The sequence below is a fragment of the Stenella coeruleoalba genome (assembly GCF_951394435.1).
Source record: "Stenella coeruleoalba genome assembly, chromosome: 19".
Classification (NCBI taxonomy): Eukaryota; Metazoa; Chordata; class Mammalia; order Artiodactyla; family Delphinidae; genus Stenella; species Stenella coeruleoalba.
In genome coordinates this window covers 3,147,408-3,169,469 of record NC_137165.1, presented here as the reverse complement: position 1 = coordinate 3,169,469, position 22,062 = coordinate 3,147,408, and the positions used below count along the sequence as shown (strand labels likewise).

The following is a 22,062-nucleotide window of genomic DNA, read 5'->3' as shown; positions in this document are numbered from 1 at the left end:
CAGTCGGAACATTCCACCCCTCACAGAAGGGAGGGGGATTATGGCAAAAGACTCAACGGAACTTCCAGCCCGTTTAATGGTACAGGCGCCGCCCCCGGACTCCCCCCTCCTGCAGAGCCCATGGTCTCTTCCGAGGCCGTGGAATTCTGGGTCACAGGGGCACAGCGAGCCCCAGCGCGCGTGCGCAGGTCCAGTGCGCGCCAGCCGTTTGGGGACTTTCCCGCCGCTCCGCCGCCCCTCCGCCCCTCCGCCCCTCTGCCGGGTGGTCCTGAGCGGAGAGTCCGCCGTCGTGAGCTTCCGGTTGCTCCTCTGGAAGGTGGAGCGACGGAGGCCCCAGACGGCGGTTCTGCGCATCACGTGCGATCACGCCCTTGAAACCCAGCAGAGCCTGGGCGCGCGGCAAGTGTGCACACACCGTAGCTGCTTCTGGCCCTGGGGGGCGGTGCCGTCTGCTCTCCCTGCACGAGCCTCTCCAGCCCCCTACGCTCCGACCCCCCTCCTCAGTCTCCTTCCTCCGTCCCCTCTCCCTCGGGACTCCTCCAGCTGTGCTCCGTCTCACCAGCGGCGAAACCTCCCTCCGTCCCAGCGTGGGAACAGGCTCGGCTCTTGCCACTTAAAAAACATTCAACCCGTGCACGCGCGTCTTACGAACACACATTACCCTAAGGGTGAAAACTGGAAAAGCGGTAGTGAGACATAGGTTTTTGAGCTGGTTTTAGAAATAAGCGTAGCATTTTAATGGAGGGAGGGGAGGCTTCTAGGGAGAGCCAAGCCTAGGAGTCAGACACACACGAGGTCCACCATCCTGCGCGAAGGATATACTGCAGGTGCCAAGGAGAGCAGGAGGCGTCTGCAAAACCGCGCGGAGGGCTGGGGGGTGCCAGCTAGGGCCCCCGTGGGCGCCAGGAGCCTCTCAAGCCTTCAGAGACGGGGGTAACTTGTTGCCCTTGTGTCTCAGGAAGGTCCCTCAGGCTTGGAAGGGTGGGAACTGCGCAGGAAGCCAGCGGGGAGAGGAGGCAATAATGCACAGCCTGAACTAAGTAAGCCCAGGAGCGCAAAGGCTTTGAGAGACGTCCTGGGGTGGCTTTAAGGGGCGTCTGGAGGCTGTGGGAGAGGAAGGACAGGCTGCTGTGCTTGCTGGTGTGCACCACCTCGCGTCTGCGGTGACAGCAGGCACAGCGCCTCGGCTAGCTGCCTGCACCCCGAAGAGGGCAGCTGGGGGGCGGTAGGTGAGGGTCCCCGTGCTCAGGAGAGGGCGGGAGCAGCCCGGCCCCAGACACAGATGTGAGCTCACAGAGACATGCAGACGCCGACCAGCTCAGGGGCCCAGTACCTTTTTATTTTTTTTTAATTCTTTTTAATTTTATTTTTGGCTGCGTTGGTCTTTGTTACAGTGCGCGGGCTTTTCTCTAGTTGCATTGAGCGGGGGCTACTCTTCGTTGCGGTGCGTGGCCTTCTCACTGCGGTGAGCTTCTCTTGTTGCAGAGCACGGGCTCTAGGCACGCGGGCTTCAATAGTTGCGGCACGTGGGCTCTAGAGACCGTTGTGGTGCTCGGTCTTAGTTGCTCCGCGGCATGTGGCGTCTTCCCGGACCAGGGCTCGAACCCGTGTCCCCTGCATTGGCAGGCGGATTCTTAACCACTGCGCCACCAGGGAAGTCCTGGGGCCCAGTACCTTTACTCAAATAATGTTTCCAGGAGAGTTAGCCACAAGAAATTACTTATTTATTTTTGCCACCAAAGTCTCTTGAGGTCCCAGAGCCAGTAGGTGGGGCTGGAAACATTCCGTGCTCTGTCCTCCCGGCCCCCTGCTGCATCAGTGGGACTCAAGGAGCTGGAGGGGCACATGGTCTTCCTCCACGGCACTGTCCTGGCTGGATTGGGAGGCCAGGGCTGGGTTCTTCAGGGCGCCTGTGAATGGGATGAAGGGAGTGTCCCCAGGACGCAGGCACCAGGGAAACAGGAGGGAGCCACGGCCATGAAACCACATCATGCCAGGGGACAGCAGCCTCGGGGTCCCCAGCAGTCCCTCTCCTGCCTCCCTGCTTCTGCAAGCATCTCTTGAACCCCTGCCAGGTGCCAGTCAGGGACCTCCTCCCAGGAGCTGAAAGCCCCAGCAGGTGACAGGCCTTTGTGTTAGAAACCAGAACAGCCGATGATGTGCTGAGGAGCCAGAGGGAGGGGAGCGTCAGGTGCTCAGACGAGAGAGGAGACCCCCCACGGCCCCCCGCCACCGGTGGGGAAGGTGGAGAAGGGACGCCCGGAAGGATGGAAGGGCACCTACAGAGACACGAGCCCGGGAAAAGAAGGGACGTGAGCACTGTGGAGGGACCGGCCGGCACATGGAGGGAGGTGCGGGGAGGGGGCTGGACAACGGCTCTGGGCCTTGACCCCGGGGGGAGGGGTGCGGCCTGCCAGGGAGTGGGAGGCGGTGTGTGGTGCGGCTGTGTGTAGTTTTCGTCTACGTATGAGGGATTGGAGTAGGACGAGCCTGGACTTAAAGCCTTGTCTGGGGTCCGGGTGCCAGCTGAGCAGCCCCCGCGTGGTGCAGACGTGGGAGAGGTGAGGCGCAGGGCAGAGGGGCCGGCGGCGGGACCGCAGCCACCGGAGGCCCCAGGACACTCAGCACCAGGGGGAGGGGGAGAGACCCGCAAGGCCCCCCGCCTGGCCAGGAGGGTGGGGCCGACTACAAGGCTGTTCCTGTTGGGGGCGTCCAGCTGGAGGCGGCGCGGGCGGGTGGGACAGGGAGTCGGGGCGGCGCGGGGCAAGATGAGGGACAAGGGGGCTTTCCGAGTCTTGCAGGGATGGGACGGCAGGACTCGGAGGAAGGGCGACACAGAGACAGGTGCGCAGGAAAGCTGTCGCTTCGCGAGGGCCGCGGTCAGGGACCCAGGAGCCCAGGCGGCCGGAGGAGACTCCACGCACGTACAGGGTCTCGGGTGGCCACGGCAAGTGGAGGAGTGGGAAAGAGCACGAGAAAGGAGAGGAGGGGGGACGAAGCCTTGAGGTGGGTGCCTGCCGGCCGTGGAGGGGGACGAAGGAGTCGGGGTGGAGGGGGCCAGCGCCACCCTAGAATGGAGGGGACGCGGGCCTGACGGGGACAAAGGCGGATGAAGTGGCCTCTCAGCGGTGTGGCGGCAGCGAGGCTGGCCTGTCGGGGCGGAGCCACGGGGCTGGGGGGGCCTCCCTAACTTGTCCCCCTGCTGGCGGAGGAGGGAGGGGAGGGTGCCCAAGAGCCGGTTTCCCAGGCGACGGGGGGGGGGGGGGGGACGGGAATAGGGGGGAAGCGCCGCTTTAAGGGGCAAACCCTTTACACACACACACACACACACACACACACACACACACACTCCACAGCTACTCACCAGGGCCGCCTGGCCCCGAGGGCTCCTCACGCACCGTGGGCAGCGTCTGCTCCCACGCAGCCCAGTTCACCTCCTCTACCCTGCGGGCCACAGGGCAGCTGTGAGGCCCCAGGAGGCCGAGGCCGCAGCGTGCTCTGCCCCAGGAGAGGGGCCCCCAGGGCTGTGAGGAGGACGGGGCTTCTCTCCGCAGGACACTGGGCCACCCAGCAGCCCCCCGCGAGCCCCGTCCTCTCGGCTCTCAGACTGCCGCCCCGGCCAGGCGCCCACCGCGGGGAACAGGCGTCTGTCCCCTCTGGCTGTTCACGGCGACCTGGGTTGCCCCCAGCATCCAGAGAGGAGTTTAGATCAGCTGGATCTGTGTGTTCCCAGGTTCCAGGGCCCTTTCACGGCTACTCTACGTGGCTAAGACCCGCCGCCCTTGCTTGGCTGCTACCTCAGGAAAGTGTGTTGCTGGCCGAGCACTTGTCACCAGGTTCCCGCCCCCATGGGAGCGTCTGCTCTGCGTGGAAGGGTTTGTAGCCTCCGTGGTCAGGACGGGGGTGTTGGGAGGACAGAGCAGACCAGCCAGGGCAAGCTTAGCATGCTCTAACCCGAGGATGCCTCTGGCTTCTTGGCCTCCTCACTGTGCCCCATTTCAGGCCAGAAGGAGTCGGTCAGGGACCACTGGGGAGGGACCTCCAGTTTCAGTCAGTGGGACAGGAAGGTGACCAGACAGGAAGAGCAGGCAGTGGAGGCCGGGCCTATGAGATCCAGCATCGCTGACCTCGCCTGTCCAGGGCAGAGTGCCCTGGCGCTCCGAGGCCCTGCCTTTCCCACCAGACCTGACTCCTAGCCGCTGTCGCCTGGTTTTCAGCAAGGTCCCCAGGCCACCCCCCAGCCTCTCCACTCACCTGAAGCACCAGCGCTCGTCGGGGAGACCGTCCGGCCTGGTGCCAACTGTCAGTCTCACCCCTGCCCGCTGCTTCTTCCTCCTGCACCACCAGTAGCCGTTCTCCATCTCCAGGACAGAGATGGCTTTCTGGGGACAAAGGATACATCAGACAGAGTAGCCAGCACTTTACAGTAGAACTCTGCGTCTGCTAAGTGCATGGATGTGAGTCCAGCCCCGAGGTTTCATTACGTATGTGGTGTCAGGCCCTGTATCCGTCTGAGTCTCTTTCCCACTTACAGACTGAGGCCAATATGCCTTGGGTGGTTGCTGGGAAGTCGGCATGTGACGAGCGCCCTACAGTTCCTTGCAATTGCAACGTTACAGGTTCTAGAATTCCACCAGGTATGGAACGTCACATGTGCCTGCTGCTATCACACAAGCGAGCTGGGGGCGGGGGGCAGGCACAGAACTTTGCAGGGGAGGGGCTTGCCCAAGGTCAACGGTGAATTGGTCACACAGTCCAGCCCCCGCGGGCGAGGTTCTCCCTGCACCAACTGCCTAGGCCCACCCCCGACCCTCCCCAGTCAAGAAGCAGCTCTTGCTTCCACGGCAGGCAGGTGCCACATGAGCTCCCAGCTACCCGAGCCCCTGCTCCCAAAGCTCCTGCAGCCTGGGCCAGCTCCAGGATCGCGCATCCCGCCTGCCTCGTCCACCAAGCCTGCCCCACGGAACAAGCGACGAAGGGGGCTATATGAGGGCGGGGTCTCCGTCTCGTTCTCCGCCGGGTCTTTAGAGCCTAGAACTGTGCCTAGCCCTGCACTAGGCTCTCAGGAAGCACTTAATACTAATGATGACGGTGGCTAACACGCTGAGCACCTACTGTGTGCCAGCCACCGCCCTCAGCCCTTACTGCAGCCTCACGTCAGCCCTGCGCAGGAAGGAGTGGCCGAGGGAGGCCCCGAGAGGGCCGGACCCACTCGGGGACCCAGCTCAGTGGGTTCTGCGCACTCCTGCCGGGCCTGGAACGCTGGAGGGGACGGGGCACCTCGCCGGGCACCTGCAGCTTCCAGATGCTCCAGCTGTCGCTGGCGACGCTGCTGACGGTCTCGCTCATGAGGGCGACGAGCATGTTGAGCAGCAGGACGTAGGTGAGCAGCACGTGGGTCAGAAGCAGCAGCAGCGCCACCCCACGGAAGCGCAGCTGGGCCTGGACGGCCAGCTCGCCCATGCCGATGGTGAACTTGAACAGCTCCAAGGAGGCGTCCAGGACGCCCTCGTACGGGGCCGTGCTGCCCTCCGCGTCCCCCTTTCCCGCCACCTCCGTGGTGTTGGAGCCCGCAGGGGCCCCGGGGTCCCGGGCCTCCCGGCTCAGGCTCACCAGTGCTGAGGAGATAGGCAGGGGGTCCTCAGCCTGGGGAGACCAGCGGGCCGCCTCGAGGGGGCGCAAGGAGTGGGTGGGGGACGGGGGGCCTTTACCTACAGCGAAGCCGAAAAGGAAGACCAAGTAGACCAGGAGGAAGCGGAGCAGGTCCCGCAGGATGACCTAGAAGGCACGAGCCGGTGGGGGGTTCAGCCTGGGGGAGGCACCTGCCTGCCGGGCCCACAAGGAGCCCCCTGGGGTGCGGTGTCCAGCCCTGCCTGGTCTGGCTGCACGGGGCCACCCCTGCCTCTCACCTTCTGGATCATGACACTGTAGATGCCCGTGTGCTGCAGGCCGCGCGTGTAGTACAGCAAGTTCAGCCAGCCCAGCGCCAGCGAGCACACGAGCAGGGGCAGGTACCACTCGATGGCCAGGAAGCACAGCACCTGGGACAGCACGGTGAGCAGCGCCTGGACCAGGCTGCGTGGAGGCAGGGCGGGGTCAGCTCGCGGGCCTCCTGTGGCCAGCGCTGACCCCCGCTGCCGCTGCCTCCGCGGTCTCGGAGATGAGAAGTTCCGCCTCTGTCTGGGACTGGATCCAAGCATCCTGACCTCCACCTCGGGCAAGGCATTCAACCCCCGTGGGCCTCAGTTCCCTCCCCCGTACAACGGGGGTAACAGTAACAACGCCCGGCTCGGAGAGTGTCGGCGAGGATTCAGGGAGACACGCGTGTAAAGACTTCAGGCGCCACTGGTGCGGAGCGAGGGCTTGGTCGATGTGACTACCATGCTCAGGGCCCGGACCAGACAGCAGCCCGACTCCGGGGTCTGGCCTGTGAGCTGCTCCCAGCCTCCTGCAGCTCCCTGGCCCAGGGTCCTCACCCCCAAAGCCCGCCTGGTGCCCTCTCCCAGGCAGGAGACCGGGGAGGAGTGAGGCCACACGTACAAGAGGATTTCAAAGTAGCTGTCCATGAACGAGATCCAGATGAACAGACGGCGCCTCCAGAAGTACCACAGCTGCGGGGGAAGGAGGAGGACAGGCCGTGACACCTGCTCTCCAGGCCACAAGCAGCCCCGCTGCCCTCAGGGCCGCCGGCCGGCCTGCTTGTAAAAGTCTCGCCAGGACCACCTCAGGGGCTCGGGCGGCAGCTTTGAATTTTTGGGGTGCTCGTGAGTCCTGCTGGTAGCTGAGAAAGTTTGGACCCTGTTTCCAAAAAGTGCAGAGACCCAGACAATGCCAGGGGCCTGCTGTCTCCCTGTGGGTCCAGGTGGAGGGCTCACACTCCGCGTGGTGAAAGAGGCTCCTTTCCCTCCCCCGCCCTGGCCTCACAGGGACCACCGGCTGCTCCAGCCAACCTGGCCTCAGTGCCTAAGTCCTGCCCACCCTCCAAGACTCACTCCAAGAGTCTCAGTGCCACGGCCCAGCCTGTCTCCTGCAAGCTGGCAGCATCTTGCCCTGAAGAGGCCGTGCTGCAGGCACTGGGCTGAGTTCCCCCTGCCGCCACCCTTCTGTGCTCCCCAAGTGAGGAATGAGCCAGGGACCTGGGGTCAGGGGCTTCCAGCTCCATTCCCAGGGGAGCAGAGCCGGCACTGCCAAGGAGTCATAGGAGATATCTGCTGCCCCATGGGCACCCCAGAAAGCACAGCAGGGAGGGTACCCAGCCCAAAAGGCAAGGCCAGAACCCTCGGCCCTCAGCTGCCCTGAGGCTGGCCAGGATGGGACCAGGTGTGGGATTCAGCTTCCCGTACATGGAGGGACTGTCGTGAACTCACTCTCAGGCTGCTTGTAGCAGAATTCCAGGTTTGGGGTGGGGGATGGGAGGAACCCTCACCTGGCCCATGAGGATGTTGGCCCCCACAAGCAGCATCAGGATGTGACCCAGCAGCAGCATGGAGTTCCCAGCAGTTCCTTCCAGCGGGAGGGAGTCCTGCACAAAGACACACTCGGCTCGGGCCTGGGGTCCCCCCCAGCAGCTCCCCGCTGAGAGCGAGGCTGGGGGCCCATTGCTCGTGAGAGCTGTGGGGAGGCCCCCCGAGCAGCAGAGCAAACATGGGCTCTGGAGCCAGACTCCCTGGGTTCAGATCCCAACTCCACCACTCACAGCCTGTGTGACCCTGGGTAAGTTCCTTAAACTCTCTGTGCCTTCCTTCCCTCAACTGTAAACTGGCGATGATAAGAGTTCATCATCTCAGAGGGTTGTTGTGAAATTAATTAAATACGTTAACACACGTCGTCAGTCACTTGAATACTTTCTCACGTGTGCTGCACACTCAGTGAGTAGTAGTATTGTTGTTGTTACTACTATGTTGTTACTTCCGTATCATGACCAGCTGTGTAAGCGCCGTGGGCAGGCCACCAAGCGGTCCGGCCTCCGGTCAGCATTTGCAGGACGGGGTTGTAATCCCTGCCCCATCTTCTGCCAGGATTGTTTCCAGGAGGCCTCCCCAGGATGTGCCCCTCCCTGCCTTGCCTTGTCCAGGGCAGGCTGGTGGTAGGTGACAGCGGTGAAGATGGACATGTAGGTCAAGTAACACAGGAAGTTGAAGAGGAACCTGGGGATGAGCAGATTCCACTTCACCTGCAGCAGTTTGTTCAGCGGCTCCAAAACCACCATTCGGTGCCGGTGCTGGGATGGGAAGGCGAGAGCCAGAGATGCATTCAGCAAGTACACGTGGAGGCACCAGGGGAGAGCGGAAAGGGTGCGGAGCCCCGAGCGACCCCTCCCCGCCGGCCGCCACCCCACCCTCGTGGCTGTGGAGTGACAAGTCCAGAGCAGGTGCTGGTCAACAGAGAGGCCCCCAGTGGTAGCCACCGGGACCCCGGTGTGACCCCTGTGTCGGGTGGGACCGGCCTGTGTGGAGCGAGCGTGTGCCCAGCGGCCGGGTGCACACGTGCGGCCACACCCCGACTGTTCGGTTAAAGGGCAGGGGTGGCCCTGCAGGCAGCCCCGAACTGTGGACCTTGCAGGGAGCTCTGCCAGGCCCCCTACGCACACCCCCGCCCCTGGGGTGAAGCAGGCTCACCGGGCTTTGGCAATGAAAGGCGATGATCTCCAGCACTGAGTTCTCCTCCCAGCTGTCCACAGAGGCCAGGTCATACAGCGACACCCGCACAGGCCCGTAGGACCACTCCGTGAACTTGCGGGAAAGGGACTGGCACGGCCCCGGGAACTCCCGCTGCAGGATGTGTCTGAGAATCTACAGGGCAGGCACGTGAGCTTGGCGTGCACAGAGCTGCCCACCGCCCAGACACGCGTACATGCCCTGCACCCACGGGTCCTTGCGCATATGAACTCTTACACAGGTCCACGCACACTCAGCCACCATGTAGACACTCCCACCCACCCGCCTTTGCCAGCCTGCCTCTTCCTTCCGCACTCCTGCCCCAATGCCTCTTTCCTGGACACTCATATGGCCGAGGGACCCCCAATCCAAGGGTCCTTAAGGCCCCATGAGATCAGAGGCTACCAGTTACACACGTGTGTGCACGTTTGTGGCCAGAGTCTAGAGCTTTCAACAGACTAGAAGCCACCCCTAGCCCGGACAGCTCCAGAAGCAATTTGGTCTTACAAATGAGGAATGGTGGGGAGGCTTCCCAGATGGGGCAGCGGCTTCCATAGGCCACACAGCCATGCCTCTAGACGGCAAAGAGAGGTACCCACACCCCAGGGACCTTGGAGGGCAGGAAAAAAACATAAAATTTCCGCTTATGTTTATTTTTATCTTAACCTTTAAAAATACCTGTGTTCTAAGCATTGGGCCCTGTGTGGGCTGTGTGGGTTGTAAGCTCCCCCAATAATAAGGATCAGACAACAGGAAAGTCGTTTGGGAAAAAAGTAAAGCTGGATCATGCTTTTCTTGTTTTTTCTTTTTTGCCGAGCGGCTCTTAGTTCCCCAACCAGGAATTGAACCCGGGCCCTCGGCAATGAAAGCAAAGAGTCCTAACCATCGGAACACTAGGGAAGTCCCTCGTGCTTACTCTTTATAAGAGTAACCTATAACTTTCAGATAAATCGAAGTTTTAGGCATTCAAAATCAAACTGCAAAAGAAAAGTCTGGAAGCAAATATGGATACGGAATATACACACTCACGTGCACACATGCACACACACACACACACACACACACACACAAAGTTTTAAAACCTTGTAGAAGGAATTAAGCAATAGCAAAACCAAAGAAAAGATAACACTTGGATACATAAAAATGTAAAAATTCTGTGTCGCAAAAAATGCCACAAAAATTTTTTTAATGTTGAACTGGGAGAAAAATTTGCAACTGTTATAGTAAACAAAATGATGATACGTTCGTTATCAAGAACACTTAGCCATCAATACGAAGAAAACCTGAGAGCTAAGAACATGACAAGACTGTCTCCTAATCAAGAAACCCAAGTGACTTAAAAAATCCCTGGGAGTTCCCTGATGGTCCAGTGTTTAGGACTTGGTGCTTTCACCGCCGTGGCCTGGGTTGAATCCCTGATCAGGGAGCTGAGATCCTGTAAGCTGCGCAGCCAAAAGAAAATAAATAAATAAAATAAAATCCCTGTTTTAAAATGTAATATATTCATTCTGTAGCTCATATATAATTTATCAGTAAACACACACACAGGAGAGGTGCATGCTGAAACTGTTCTGAGCTAGACACCACCCCAGGCTCTTCCTGCAGAAATCCCGGGTTGAGTCCTGCTGCTTCCTGGAAAGGGGGGCTGGCCACTCACCTCAATTTTGCCCTCCTTGGCGGCCAGCTTCAGGGGCGTGAGGCCCTGCAGGTTGGGGATGTCCTCGAGCCGCACCGTGGGGCAGAGGCGGGCCCCCGCCTGGAGCAGCCCATCGTACATGCGGGTCACCATCTCCGTGTTCTCGGCCGAGTCGTCTGCGATCATCACCAAGGCGTGCAGGGCCGTGTTGCCCAGAGAGTCGGCGGCCTGCAGGCTGGCGGGCTGGTGCGGGTTCTCCAGGAGGTAGGTCACCACGTCCCACTGCTTGGTGCACGCGGCCAGGGAGAGGGGCATCTCGCCTGGGGGCCGAGGGGACAGCTTGGGCCTTGGGCCTCCCAGCATCCACCCGCCTGCTTCTCACCCTCCCTGGACCTCCTTGAGGTGGGTCAGGCGCCCACAGGAGAGGATGCGCACAGCCTTGGGGCCCCGGGCCCACCCAGGCCAGTGCAGTGAGCGGAGAAGGCCCCGGGCCCCGCATCCTCCTAGGAGCCCCAGTCAAGGTGGCTCTGTCCAGCTCTGACCCAAGGGAGAGGGGCCCAAAGCTCTTCACCATCTAAGGGAGCAGAACGGGAGCCTGCCAACCAGGGTTCCCGCCCCCCGGCTTTTTCTCTTTGCTTTGCCGGGGCCTAGACACCCCTTTCTTCAGGCCCCGTCTGGTCTAGTCTCCTCACACACTAGTTCTATGCCCCCGTTCCCCTGCCCTGGTCTGAGCTCATGTGTGGTGAGCTTCCTTGGCCAGACAAGGATAAAACACCTCTTAAGACAAACTGCTTTTGCAGGCGGGCTAGCTATTAGAAGCGTGAGCCTCAGGGTCAGACAGATCTGGGTTTAAGGGTCACATTAACCCTGTGACCTTGGGCAAGGCCTTACCCCCTCTGCAGCTCAATTTATCCAAGAAGGCTCCTCACCGAAGTAGAAGCAGGTCTCTTGGCTTTTCTTCTGGAAGAACTGGCCACAGGCCCGGGCATGCACGTCAGCCCCATTCTCCACCAGGAGCTTCACACACGGCAGGCTCCTCTTCTCGATGGCGATGTGCAGGGCGCTGTGGCCTCGGTAGTACTCATCTGTGCACTGGGCGTTGACCAGAGGCCGAGGATTGCCCAAGTCCCGGTCAATCTGCAGCAGCGGCTCAATGCAGGCGTTGGTCCCGTCCCGAAGGTTGAGCACGGCCTTCATCAGGCATGTCTTCCCCGTGGAGCCCTCTGTGGGAGGAGGGGGGGGCACCGTGGTGCTCAGGCCACCCACCCGCCTATACAGTGAGCCCATGCCCCAAAGTACCCCGGCTGGCTGGAGGGAGCTAAGACTCCAGCCAACAGGTGTTAGAATACCAACAGGTATGACTACAGTTTCTGCCCTAGAAATTAAGTTTCTAAGACAGAGTTCGTCATGTGTGCAACACTATCTACGCGAGAACTTTTGGAGCAGTATTTTTTTAATTTTTAAATTTATGGCTGCATTGGGTCTTCGTTGTGCACGGGCTTTCTCTAGTTGCAGTGAGCAGGGGCTACTCTTCGTTGTGGTGCACGGGCTTCTCGTCGCGGTGGCTTCTCTTATTGCGGAGCACGGGCTCTAGGAGCACAGGCTTCAGTAGTTGTGGCTCACGGGCTCTAGAGCACAGGCTCAGTAGTTGTGGCGCACAGGCTTAGTTGCTCTGCGGCATGTGGGATCTTCCCGGACCAGGGCTCGAACCCATGTCCCTGCATTGGCAGGTGGATTCTTAACCACTGTGCCACCAGGGAAGCCCTGGAGCAGTATTTCTTAAGTGGCTCTACCACTTAATGACTCTGTCTCTTCTGGGCAAGTCACTTGGCCTCCTGTTTATTTATTTGTATCTTTGGCTGCACTGGGGCTTCGCTGCTGCGCACCGGCTTTCTCTAGTTGTGGTGAGCGGGGGCTACTCTTTGTTGTGGTGTGTGGGCTTCTCATTGCGGTGGCTTCTCTTGTTGCGGAGCATGGGCTCTAGGCGTGCAGACTTCAGCAGTTGTGGCGTGCGGGCTCAGTAGTTGTGGCGTGCGGGCTCAGTAGTTGTGGCTCATGGGCTCTAGAGCACAGGCTCAGTAGTTGTGGCCCACTGGACCAGGGATTGAACCTGTGTCCCCTGCATTGGCAGGCAGATTCTTAACCACTGCACCACCAGGAAAGCCCCTTGGCCTCTCTAAACCTCAGTTTTCCTCACTGTAAAATGGGACCCTTCAGGGTTATTGTAAGGATCACATGGAATTATATACAAAATTCTTAGCCCACAGAGGGCCTGGCACACAGTGTGTTGAGGCTGAAAACTACACACAACCTAAATGGCCACCAATAGGGGTTAGTTAAGTAAATTGTGGTAAATGTACAGGATGGGAAACTCTGCAGGTTGTTACAGTGACTGAGTTAGAGGCCTGTGTACTGAAATGGACTAAGTTGGGGGAAAGCCCATTACAAGCACATCATTATGTATTTACATCAATGGCATGACCCCATTTATGTAAATATATGCCTAATATATTTAAACAGTTTGAAAGTATGTACCCCAAATCATTATCAGGGGTCCAGGATGACAGACTGTTTTTATCCTCAGCTTTATACATTTCATTACTATTTGAACCTTCTAGAAGGCACACATGTTCTTTTCCTAATCAGATATCCCCAAACAATACAGATATTTAGATTTGGGGCAAAGAATGCTCTGAGATGGATAAAGTGTAAGGTAACGTGTATTAGATCTCAGCGATGCTGTTACTGAAAGAGAGAGAGAGACAGGGAAAGGCTGCGCTGAGGAAGGCCGTGAACATCCATCCATCCGGCCACTGAAGCGGCTGAGGGCGGCAGACGCAGGCTGGGAGCCGGTGGGGTGAGTGGAAGAGGGAGCGGGCTGTCCTCGCTCTGTCAGCAGGGCCCCTGCAGTCATCCTGGCAGGAGGGCTGCTAGAACTCCGCCCCTGCTCGCCCCTCAGTTCCTGACTGGGGCCAACACCCAGCGGCAGCCTGGTCTCAGCACAGCACACGGCGGCTCTGGCCCGAGCAGCAGGCCTACCTGTGTACTCCGAGTCCGTGAGGTACTTGCTGGTCCGGCGCAGGTACTCTGGTAGCCCCACCAGATCCTCGGGGACCCCCCGGGCCACCACGCTGAAGAGCCGGTCACGGTCGAAGCGGTTTGGGTCTGGTTGGCTGTGGGGGGATGTGGTTTGTGACTGACGCTGCAGGAGAGCCCTGGGCCCCCAGAAAGTCCTGCTTCCCAGGGAGCCTTTTCTGGGGCCCAGGAGCCCCTTTTGAGAGCCTCTAGGCACCCAGGCAGACCAAGGAGACCGCAAGTGCTCAGACCCCCGGAGCAGGGGCCTGTCTGGGGCACCGGACCACGCGTCCCGACTGCAGGCGTCTCCCGTCACTTGCCAGGTGCCCCGCTGCTCGCAACAGCCTCATTATCCATTTCAGCACAGGAGCTCGTCATGGCTCTTGAGCTGGGCTCTGGGGCGGGGCGGGGCTACCGGAGGTGCCCACAGACTGTTGGGGGCCGTACGTGCCGCTGGCCTCAACAAGAAAATCAAGAACAGCCCCACATCCTCTCCGAAACCATCTATGGACGAACAATGGAGTACCTGCCCCTTTGGCCCTCACTTCTGCCCTGCGTGAGTAATCTCTATTTTCTCCATCAGACAAACAAGGAGGTAGAGTAACTTTCCCAAAGTCACACGGTGCAGAGCTCACGGGGTGTGGGATGCTGGCTGTTCAACTAACTCTAGACCCCGACTCCCAACCCCAGAGAGACTCCAGGCTGGACAGACGGAGGTTTCTCAGAGACGTGGGGTCCAGAGCGGACACCAGACACTCACAGAATTTTCCTGAGAAGCCACACCTCCGGGAAAGGCCCCAGGAGGTGCTGGTAGCCCTTCTGAATCCAGCGTGTGTGGGCATCCCCGCCTGGGCTCGCCCCTGGGGCTCCTGGTACCACGACCAGCAGAAAGGAAGGGACAAGAAAGGGGGGACTGTTTGATGCTTTGGGGACCCTCAGGTCTGCCATGGAATGGATTAACCAAGAAAGGGTTGGGGGCTCTGATGAGTGGGACTATTGGGATCAGTCGTGTTTTAAGCCATGATCCAGCAGACCACGCGGCCACGACGTGACCAATAGGTCACTGCGGCTGACTGGTGAGTCCCGTGGTCAGTCCGGCCAGGGGAAGTGGCTATTTGGACAAAGCACTTCCTGTCACAGGGAGGCATCACGGTCCTGGTATAGGGAGGCCCCACGGGAGCACAGATTGAAGCACCAAAGGGCATCGAGGGGCCGGTTCTGCCTCGGGCAGCCTCTCCCCGTTCCCAGAAGCTTTGCAAGCATCCTCTCCTGACCTGGTCTGAACCTGACCTCGGGCCTGCAGCACAGACAGGACAGGCGGCTCTGAGCTGGGAGGCCGAGGCTGGGGGCTGAGTCCCAGGCATGAGCAGGGAGGGCGGGGCTTCCCTGGCAGAGTGCTGCCTGGCCCACGCACGTTCTCCAGCCTCACATGTCGGACCTCACAGTGCGGGGATCCAGGTGCACCCTTCCCCCACACCCACAGGACCGGAGGTGGCGCTCCCGCGAGAGTGGCTCCCACAGTCTGAATTAGAAGACATCACGGGAAAGTCACAGTGAAGGTGGCTCTGAGCAGAAGGCCACCGTCCTCAATCCCCAGAGTCCACGACCCCAGGGCAACAGGTCCAGCCTTGGAGCAGAGCCCGGGAACACCTGGGACATTTCCAGATGTCCTTGATTCTCTTGGACTGGAGCATGGATCTTGCTAGCACCCCCCGCAGGGACTGTGGCTGGGAAGTGGACGTGCCAGGAGGGGAAAGAGTATGTCCCTACAAGAAGAACACAACCCCAGGAGACAGAAGGCCAAGAGTGGGGAAGGTTCTGGAAGGAGCAGCCCCAGAGAGCAGAGCAGGGTTCAGCCTGTCGGGCCCAGGAGCCATCAGAGCCAGACCCAGGACCCCCAAGGCTGTGGCACAGGGGCACTGGGGCTCGGCTAGGCCACCCAGTCTGACTCTGCTGGAGGTGAGGCCCCCGGGCTCCCCCCGCCCCGCTTGCTGCCTCACCTGGCACCTGCCCCCTTTCGGAACCTGAGGTTCACTTTGATCTGAGGCGAGAAGTTCCGGTCCTCGCCCTGGAATGGTGACTCCATGGGGGGTGGCCCGGCACCGCTGCCCAGTTTTCCTTTGTCCACCTGGGCACCATCTTCTTGGCCTCCATCTGACGTCTCGAGCCTGAAAGCGGGCGGGCTGGAGGGCGAGGACATCCTAAGGGGAGGAGGCTGCTCCTTCCGGCTGGAACCTCTGTGGGGACAGAGATGTCAGAGGCATCTGCTTCTCCCAGCAGGAGTGGGGGCAGGAGGGCTGGCTGAGGCCCAGGCCCAGATAGGTTTAGAAGCTGGGTACAAGCAGACCAGCCGCCAGCCGGGAGCTCGGCCCGGCAGGAGCGGGGAGGAGAGCAGGAGGGAGGGCCAGGATCTGCTGGAGGAACAGGGGCCACAGCTGTCCCTGACCTTCCCTCTGGGACTTCCTGATCCCTGAGAGGCCACAGGCCCTGGTCCGAAAACATCTTGCTCAGTGGCCAATATTTACATCAAAAAAAAAAAAATGCAGATTTGGGTGGGGCAGGTCGCTCAACCTCCCACACAGGGGGTGTGGGGTGCTCTGGGGAAACCGTTGGAAACCCCCTGGCCTATCAAACCCCTCATTTTGCTGCCAGGAGGACCAGGGCTCAGAAAGGGGAAGTGACTCTCCCAAGGTCCCAAGCTGCTGGCAGAGCCTAGTCTGAAACCACCGCGGCCTACCGTGAGGTTCCTCTGCAGTTCTCAAAACCTTTCAGGGCCCATCTGTACTTGCAGTTTCTGAGGAGTGCCACCTCGGTGTGCCTTAGGGTCTCTAGGGGCTTCACAGCAGGAGGGAGACGCCTCGCTGGTGCCCAAGCCCCCCTCGCCCAGCAGCTCCCCGGCAGGCCCGAGGCCAGGCTGGGGAGCTCAGCGCACCCTCCCGGGAGAGCTGAAAAAACAGCCTTCAGCGCTCGCCAGGGCGTGGCCCCAGGGCGGGGAGGGGGAAGCCCCGGGGGGCCCCCCCAGTGGATGGGCAGAAAGAAGGCAAATGAGTCCAGAGCTGGGGAGGGGGGAGACAGCGGGGCTGGCAGGGAGGAGAAGGGGGCAGGGAGCGGAGCAGAGCTTGGGGACGGGAAGCGGAGGGTGGGAGGGTCAGGGCCTGGACCATCTTCTGCGCAGCTTCAGCCCCGGGGGGGCGGGGGGCCGGCGGGGGGCATCTTCCCACAGCAGCAGGAGAGCCCAGGGCCTGTCGACTGCCTCATCATGCAGTTTCGACCTCGCGTCTTTCTGCCCACCCTGGGGCGTCCTTCCCGGGCCACACGCCATTCAGCCTGGCTGATGTCCCCAGCCCCTCACCATTCTGCCTCCCAGCCCTGCTCCCAAGTCTCCGCAGCAACAGCTGTCTGCCCAGCCGCTGCACCACCGGACCCCCCATCCTCCCGGCCGGGGAGGAAGGATCTGGTAGGCCAGGTGGAGAAGAGAGCCGGAGCCCCTCGAAGACCCTGGCTCAGGGCTGGGGGAGCAAGGCGCCCACCCAGGCTTCCCGGCCGCCACCCTTCACCGTCAGGATTCGGGGCCCGGGCCCCTGGGAAGCCCGCATCATCCCTGACTCACCGGCTCGGCGGAGGCTGCGCGCGGTGCGTCCGGGCGGGCGGCGGAGCTGCCGAGGAAGTGCGTAGGGGGCGCGGAGTGGCTGGGAGCCCCGCGAGCCGGCTGGGTCCGTCGGCGTTCCGCACGCTCAGCCCACCCGGCCCGCGCGCCTGGCCGCAGCGGGGTCAGCTCTCCCGCGGCAGGACCCGCTGGCCGGGAGACTGACCCTCCGGACCATGGGCCACACCCTCTCTGGGGAGACACGCCCCTCCTCCCACCCGCCCCCACCCCACTGCCTGCCGCTGAGGCCCCCAGATGCGGGGGGGCAGTCTGAGGCAACCCTTGGGTGCGGGGCCCTGCCTCGGGGGGAGCTGGCGTGTCGCATGGGGCGGGGAGGGGACTCGCCCCACTGCACGGACATCCGCCCCTCCCCTTCCCCACCACTTGCCCCCCAGCGGCCATGTGGCTCAGCCTGGCAACTCGTGGACCCGTCGCAGGGCAGGGAGAGCTGATGTGGACGCCCCCCGGAGAGGAGAGACTCAGCCCAGCACCTCCCCCTGGAAATGCACCCCGCCCACCCAACCTTCCGGGGCCTTCCCCCAGCCCCCCAGCCCCCCAGCCAGGGGCCCTGACGGCCGCTGCCTTCCTTCCCTGAGCTAAAGGCGCTTCCAGCACCAGCCAGCAGGGGCGGACAGGAGGCCGACTTGGGCTTCGAAATTAGACCTCCCTTCCAGACCAGCCCTGGTCCAGACTCAGCGCTGGGACTTGGGGACGCAGCCACCATCCAAGTTAGTATCCAGCCCTAGGTCACCTCCCTCTCCCTCACTCCTAAAATCCAAGCCGTCAGGATCCCCACACCCGGCAAACCTACCAATTTGTCTCTATCTCTGCCTGATCCAAGCAACTATCATCCCTGCCGGGGAGACCACAGCTGCCTTCAGGCTGGTCTCCCTGCTTCACTCCTGTCCCCAACACCCCCATAATCGATTCTCCTTACAGCAACGAGAGTGATCTTTCAAAAATGAAAACCAGATCACCTAACTCCCCTCCCCCCAGCTGGTGGCTTCCCTCGACACTTGGAGTAAAAGGCAAAGTCCATACCAAGCCGGTGCAGTCTGGATGCCCTTCCCCACACTCCACCTTCATCTCGGATTGAAGGTACACACTACACTCCAGAGTAAACACCTGTGCTGTCCAATGTAAGTTCACCAGCCACAGTGGCTATTTAAATTTAAGTCAGTTACAATAAAATTAAATCAAACATTCAGTTCTACAGTCACATTAGCCACATTTCAAATGCTCATAGTCACATGTGGTTAGTGGCTGCCACGTTGGATAGCACAGAGATAGAACTGTTCCATCATAGCAGAGAATTCTATTGCACAGCCCTGTTCTAGACATTCTGAACACATTTCCGTCTCTCCAGATGCCATGCTCTCTTCTGTTGCCTCCAAGCCTCCAAGACTTTGCACAAGCTGTTGCAACTGCCAGGAACACACACACACACACACACACACACACACACAAACAAACACACACTGCCTTGCTCTAGCCAATTCCTACCTCTCTGTTTAAACATCACTTCCTCTGGGTAGCCTTTCCTAGACCCCACTATGTGTTCCATGACACTTTGCATTTCTCTGATCATAACTCATTGTCCAGTATTGTTAACATTTACTTTATCATCTGGCTTCATCTCTTTTTTTTTTATAAATTTATTTATTTATTTATTTTTGGCTGCATTGGGTCTTCGTTGCTGCACGTGGGCTTCTCATTGTGGTGGCTTCTCTTGTTGCGGAGCATGGGCTTCTAGGTGTGCGGGCTTCAGTAGTTGTGGCTCGCAGGCTCTAGAGCACAGGCTCAGTAGTTGTGGCGCACAGGCTTAGCTGCTCCACAGCATTTGGGATCTTCCCAGACCAGGGCTCGAACCTGTGTCCCCTGCATTGGCAGGCGGGTTCTTAACCACTGCCCCACCAGGGAAGTCCTGGCTTCATCTTTAACAATAACAGATGCCTTGTGAGCAGTCACTATGTGCCAGACGCTGTGCTAAGTGATTTACGTGCAACTCTCAGAGCAACCTTATTTCACAGATGAGGAAACTGAGGCTGGGCAAGAGTAGATACCCTGTCCAAGGCCACGTGGCTGCGAGGTGACGAAGCAAGGATTCAAATCCAGAGCCACACATTTACCCACCAAGCTCTCCAAGAGGTGAGATCTTGCTTTTTTGTTGTTGTTGTTGTATCTCATCACCCAGGACAGCGTCCAGCCCCCAGTTGGTGCTCAGGAAGGCTTTGAATTATGATCATAATGCAGAGGGCATTACTGTGCTGTTGGGGAAAAATTAAAGAGTAAGTGGAGACCCTCAAGTCCTTCAGAGGCATCACCACATCAGGTGACAATGACAGTTGGCAGACAACTGTAATTGCAAATCAAGTTTATAAAAAGTTCTCAGATTATCAGTCATCGGGAAGATGCAAATCAAAAACCACAATGAGATACCACTTGACACCCACTAGGATAGCTATAATTTAAAAGACAGATAATACACTACATTGTAAATCAACTATACTTGGATAAAATAAATTTTTTAAAAAGACAGATAATAATAAGTGTTGGTGAGGATATGGAGAAGTTGGAACCCTCATACACTGCTGGCAGATTACATGGTGCAGCCACTTTGGAAAACAGTCTGGTTGTTCCTCAAAATAATTAAACATAGAGTTACCGTATGACCCAGCAATTCCACTCCTAGGTAAGTACTCAAAAGAAATGGAAACTTAAGTCCACACGAACACCTGTACACAAATGTTCACAAGAGCATTATTTATAATAGCCAAGTGGAAACAACCCAAATGTCCATCAGCTGATGAATGGATAAATAAAATTCTATCCATACAATAGAATATTATTCAGCCGTAAAAAAGAATGGAATAATGATACATGCTACAACAGGGATGAACCTTGAAAAAATTAGGCTAAGTGAAAGATGCCAGTCACAAAGGATTTATATTGCATGATTTCATTTATGTGAAATGTTCAGAATAGGGGACTCTACAGAGACAGAAAGTAGATTAGTGGTTGCCTAGGGCAACAGGACTTGGGGGGTAATGGGGAGCTGAAAGGTACAGGGCTGCTTCTGGGGGAGATGAAAAATGTTCTAAGTTTGATTGTGATGATTGTTGTAAATACGCCAAAGACCATTGAATTGTACGCTTTAAATTAGAGAACTATACGTGAATTTTATCTTAAAAAAGAAAAAAAAGGTCCTCTGAGCAGAGAAGAATGCCTGTTTTTAGTGGGAAATGAATCAAGCAGAGAAACACAGCTTCCTCAATTCCAAGGCCACTGGACTCATGTTTCAAAAAGCTTCAACCAGTCCAGTCTCCACGCGAGGAAAATCTCCCCCAAGCAGTCTTTAGGCTCAATCTTCCCATGTGTTTCACTTCACACTTAGTAACTTTTTGTAAAGGAATGTTTTTTCACTTGAATTGATTTTCAGAGTCGATTTTAACAAAAACAAGTGAGAGGTTCAAGAAAGGTGCAGCAGGGGACTTCCCTGGTGGTCCAGTGGTTAAGACTCCGTGCTTCCACTGCAGAGGGCACGGGTTCGATCCCTGGTCTGGAACTAAGATCCCGCATGCCACGCGGCCAAAAACAGAAAAGAAAGAAGGAAAGAAAAAAGCGCATCCGAGATATCCTCTGGAGTGGGGAACTAAGGGTGGAGGGTGGGAAGGCAACTTCCTTTATGATATGCATCATTTGGACTATTTGAATTTTTTACCACTGCCTTTAGAAAAACAAATATGGCATCTCTTGCAGAGTTAAACAAGCAAACAAAAAAACCCAACTCAACTGTGCAAGAGATGTCTGAAGTCTGTGCATAATTAATGTAAATTCTGAAGAGAGGTGGGAGAGAGGGGTCCAGAGTGGGAAGGAGGGAATTGCTCTGGCCTCGGAGGGAAGGGAGGGTGGGACTTAGGGGGGAAGCGGGGTGCACAAGCCTGCACCTTTGCTTCTCCCAAAACTTGGTCCAGAGCCTGGGCTGGGCCTGTTTACTGGCCAGATGCAGCCTCTCTGAGCAGCTTTGTGTCTGAGACTGACAGAGAAGAAATAGAAATAAGCCAGTTTAGGAGGCTGGACAGTCTTCCTGGAACAAGGGAGACAGGGACTGGAGTTGAGCAGAATCGTAATGGGAGAGGAAAATACTGGCTGAGGTGGCCCTGGCCCTCAGAGGGCCACGGAGTCCAAGGGTGCCTCCTGCAGGAGAACGGGTCCTGCTGCTGTGGGTGGGGCCCTCCTGGCCTGGGAGGCTTCTGGCTCTCAGGGAAAGCGAGCTGCCCTTTCTCACACGGCCTCAGCGCCCCGCAGGCCACTGCTCAGCCAGGCCCAGATGTGGGGCCTCTCTCCCGGGACTCAGAATAACCACAGCCAGGCCGAGGGCTAAATCCGGGGACCCAGTCCCAAGCGCATAGCCTCTGGGGAATTTCCCCGACCTCGGGCTGGATCTGGGCCCGTCATAAACAGCCCCCGCTATTGGCTAATAGATGTCTGATTTTACTACTGAAAAGACCGGGAGAGAAGGATATTCTGTCGTCTGGGAGACAAGAATAGAGAAAGGGGGTGTGGGGAGGCGGAGGCGAGATACAGACGGGACAGAGAGAGGAAGCTCTGGTCAAAGGGACAGAGTCAAGCCCGATTAGAGGGGCACAGCCTGAGGCCAGATAGGCAGGCCAGAACCAGCGACAGCGACAGGAGAAAGACCAGACGCAGGCTGAGTCAGCCTGGACCAAGGAAGCATCAGGTAGCCTGACCGAGACAAAGGATGAGCCGGAAGGCGTCCGAGGTCGAGCCAAAGAACCGCGGTCGAGCACCGAGGGGTGGATGCCAATCAGGAGACCAAGCAGGTGACGCAAAGGGCCCGCCTCCACGCCTCAGCCACGCCCACACCCGCGACTCCTCCCCTCCGCGCCTCAGCCACGACCACACCCAGGACTCCTCCCCTCCGCGCCTCAGCGTCGCTCGCACACCCAGTTTCCCGAGGGAGCCCCTCCCTTCGCGTCCCCTCAATTACCCGCCCAGGTGAGGCCCCGCCCCTTTTCCCGACGAAC

The 22,062-nt window shown here is 58.8% G+C and overlaps 1 protein-coding gene across 4 annotated transcripts; it reads right to left on the bottom strand.

Moving 5' to 3' along the window:
• Nucleotides 1-151: 151 nt before the first annotated feature.
• TRPV2 (transient receptor potential cation channel subfamily V member 2) lies at nucleotides 152-17,268 on the bottom strand. Of its 4 annotated transcripts, XM_079905124.1 has the most exons (15): nucleotides 16,979-17,268; nucleotides 15,369-15,605; nucleotides 13,333-13,466; nucleotides 11,223-11,516; nucleotides 10,315-10,613; nucleotides 8,619-8,792; nucleotides 8,066-8,221; nucleotides 7,427-7,522; nucleotides 6,541-6,611; nucleotides 5,910-6,075; nucleotides 5,712-5,778; nucleotides 5,293-5,618; nucleotides 4,255-4,382; nucleotides 3,365-3,444; nucleotides 152-1,910 (listed from the first exon to the last, which is right to left on the bottom strand). In XM_079905124.1, exons 2-15 carry the CDS (start codon nucleotides 15,566-15,568, stop codon nucleotides 1,816-1,818), a joined length of 2,286 nt encoding a protein of 761 aa, XP_079761250.1. In that variant the 5' UTR covers nucleotides 15,569-15,605; nucleotides 16,979-17,268; the 3' UTR covers nucleotides 152-1,815. The 4 variants fall into 4 exon arrangements, 3 of the variants coding, with proteins under 3 accessions (XP_079761250.1, XP_079761249.1, XP_079761251.1); XM_079905123.1 differs by having other exon boundaries at nucleotides 5,293-5,778; XR_013825090.1 differs by lacking the exon at nucleotides 152-1,910 and having other exon boundaries at nucleotides 3,369-3,444; nucleotides 4,255-4,378; nucleotides 5,293-5,778.
• Nucleotides 17,269-22,062: the final 4,794 nt, after the last annotated feature.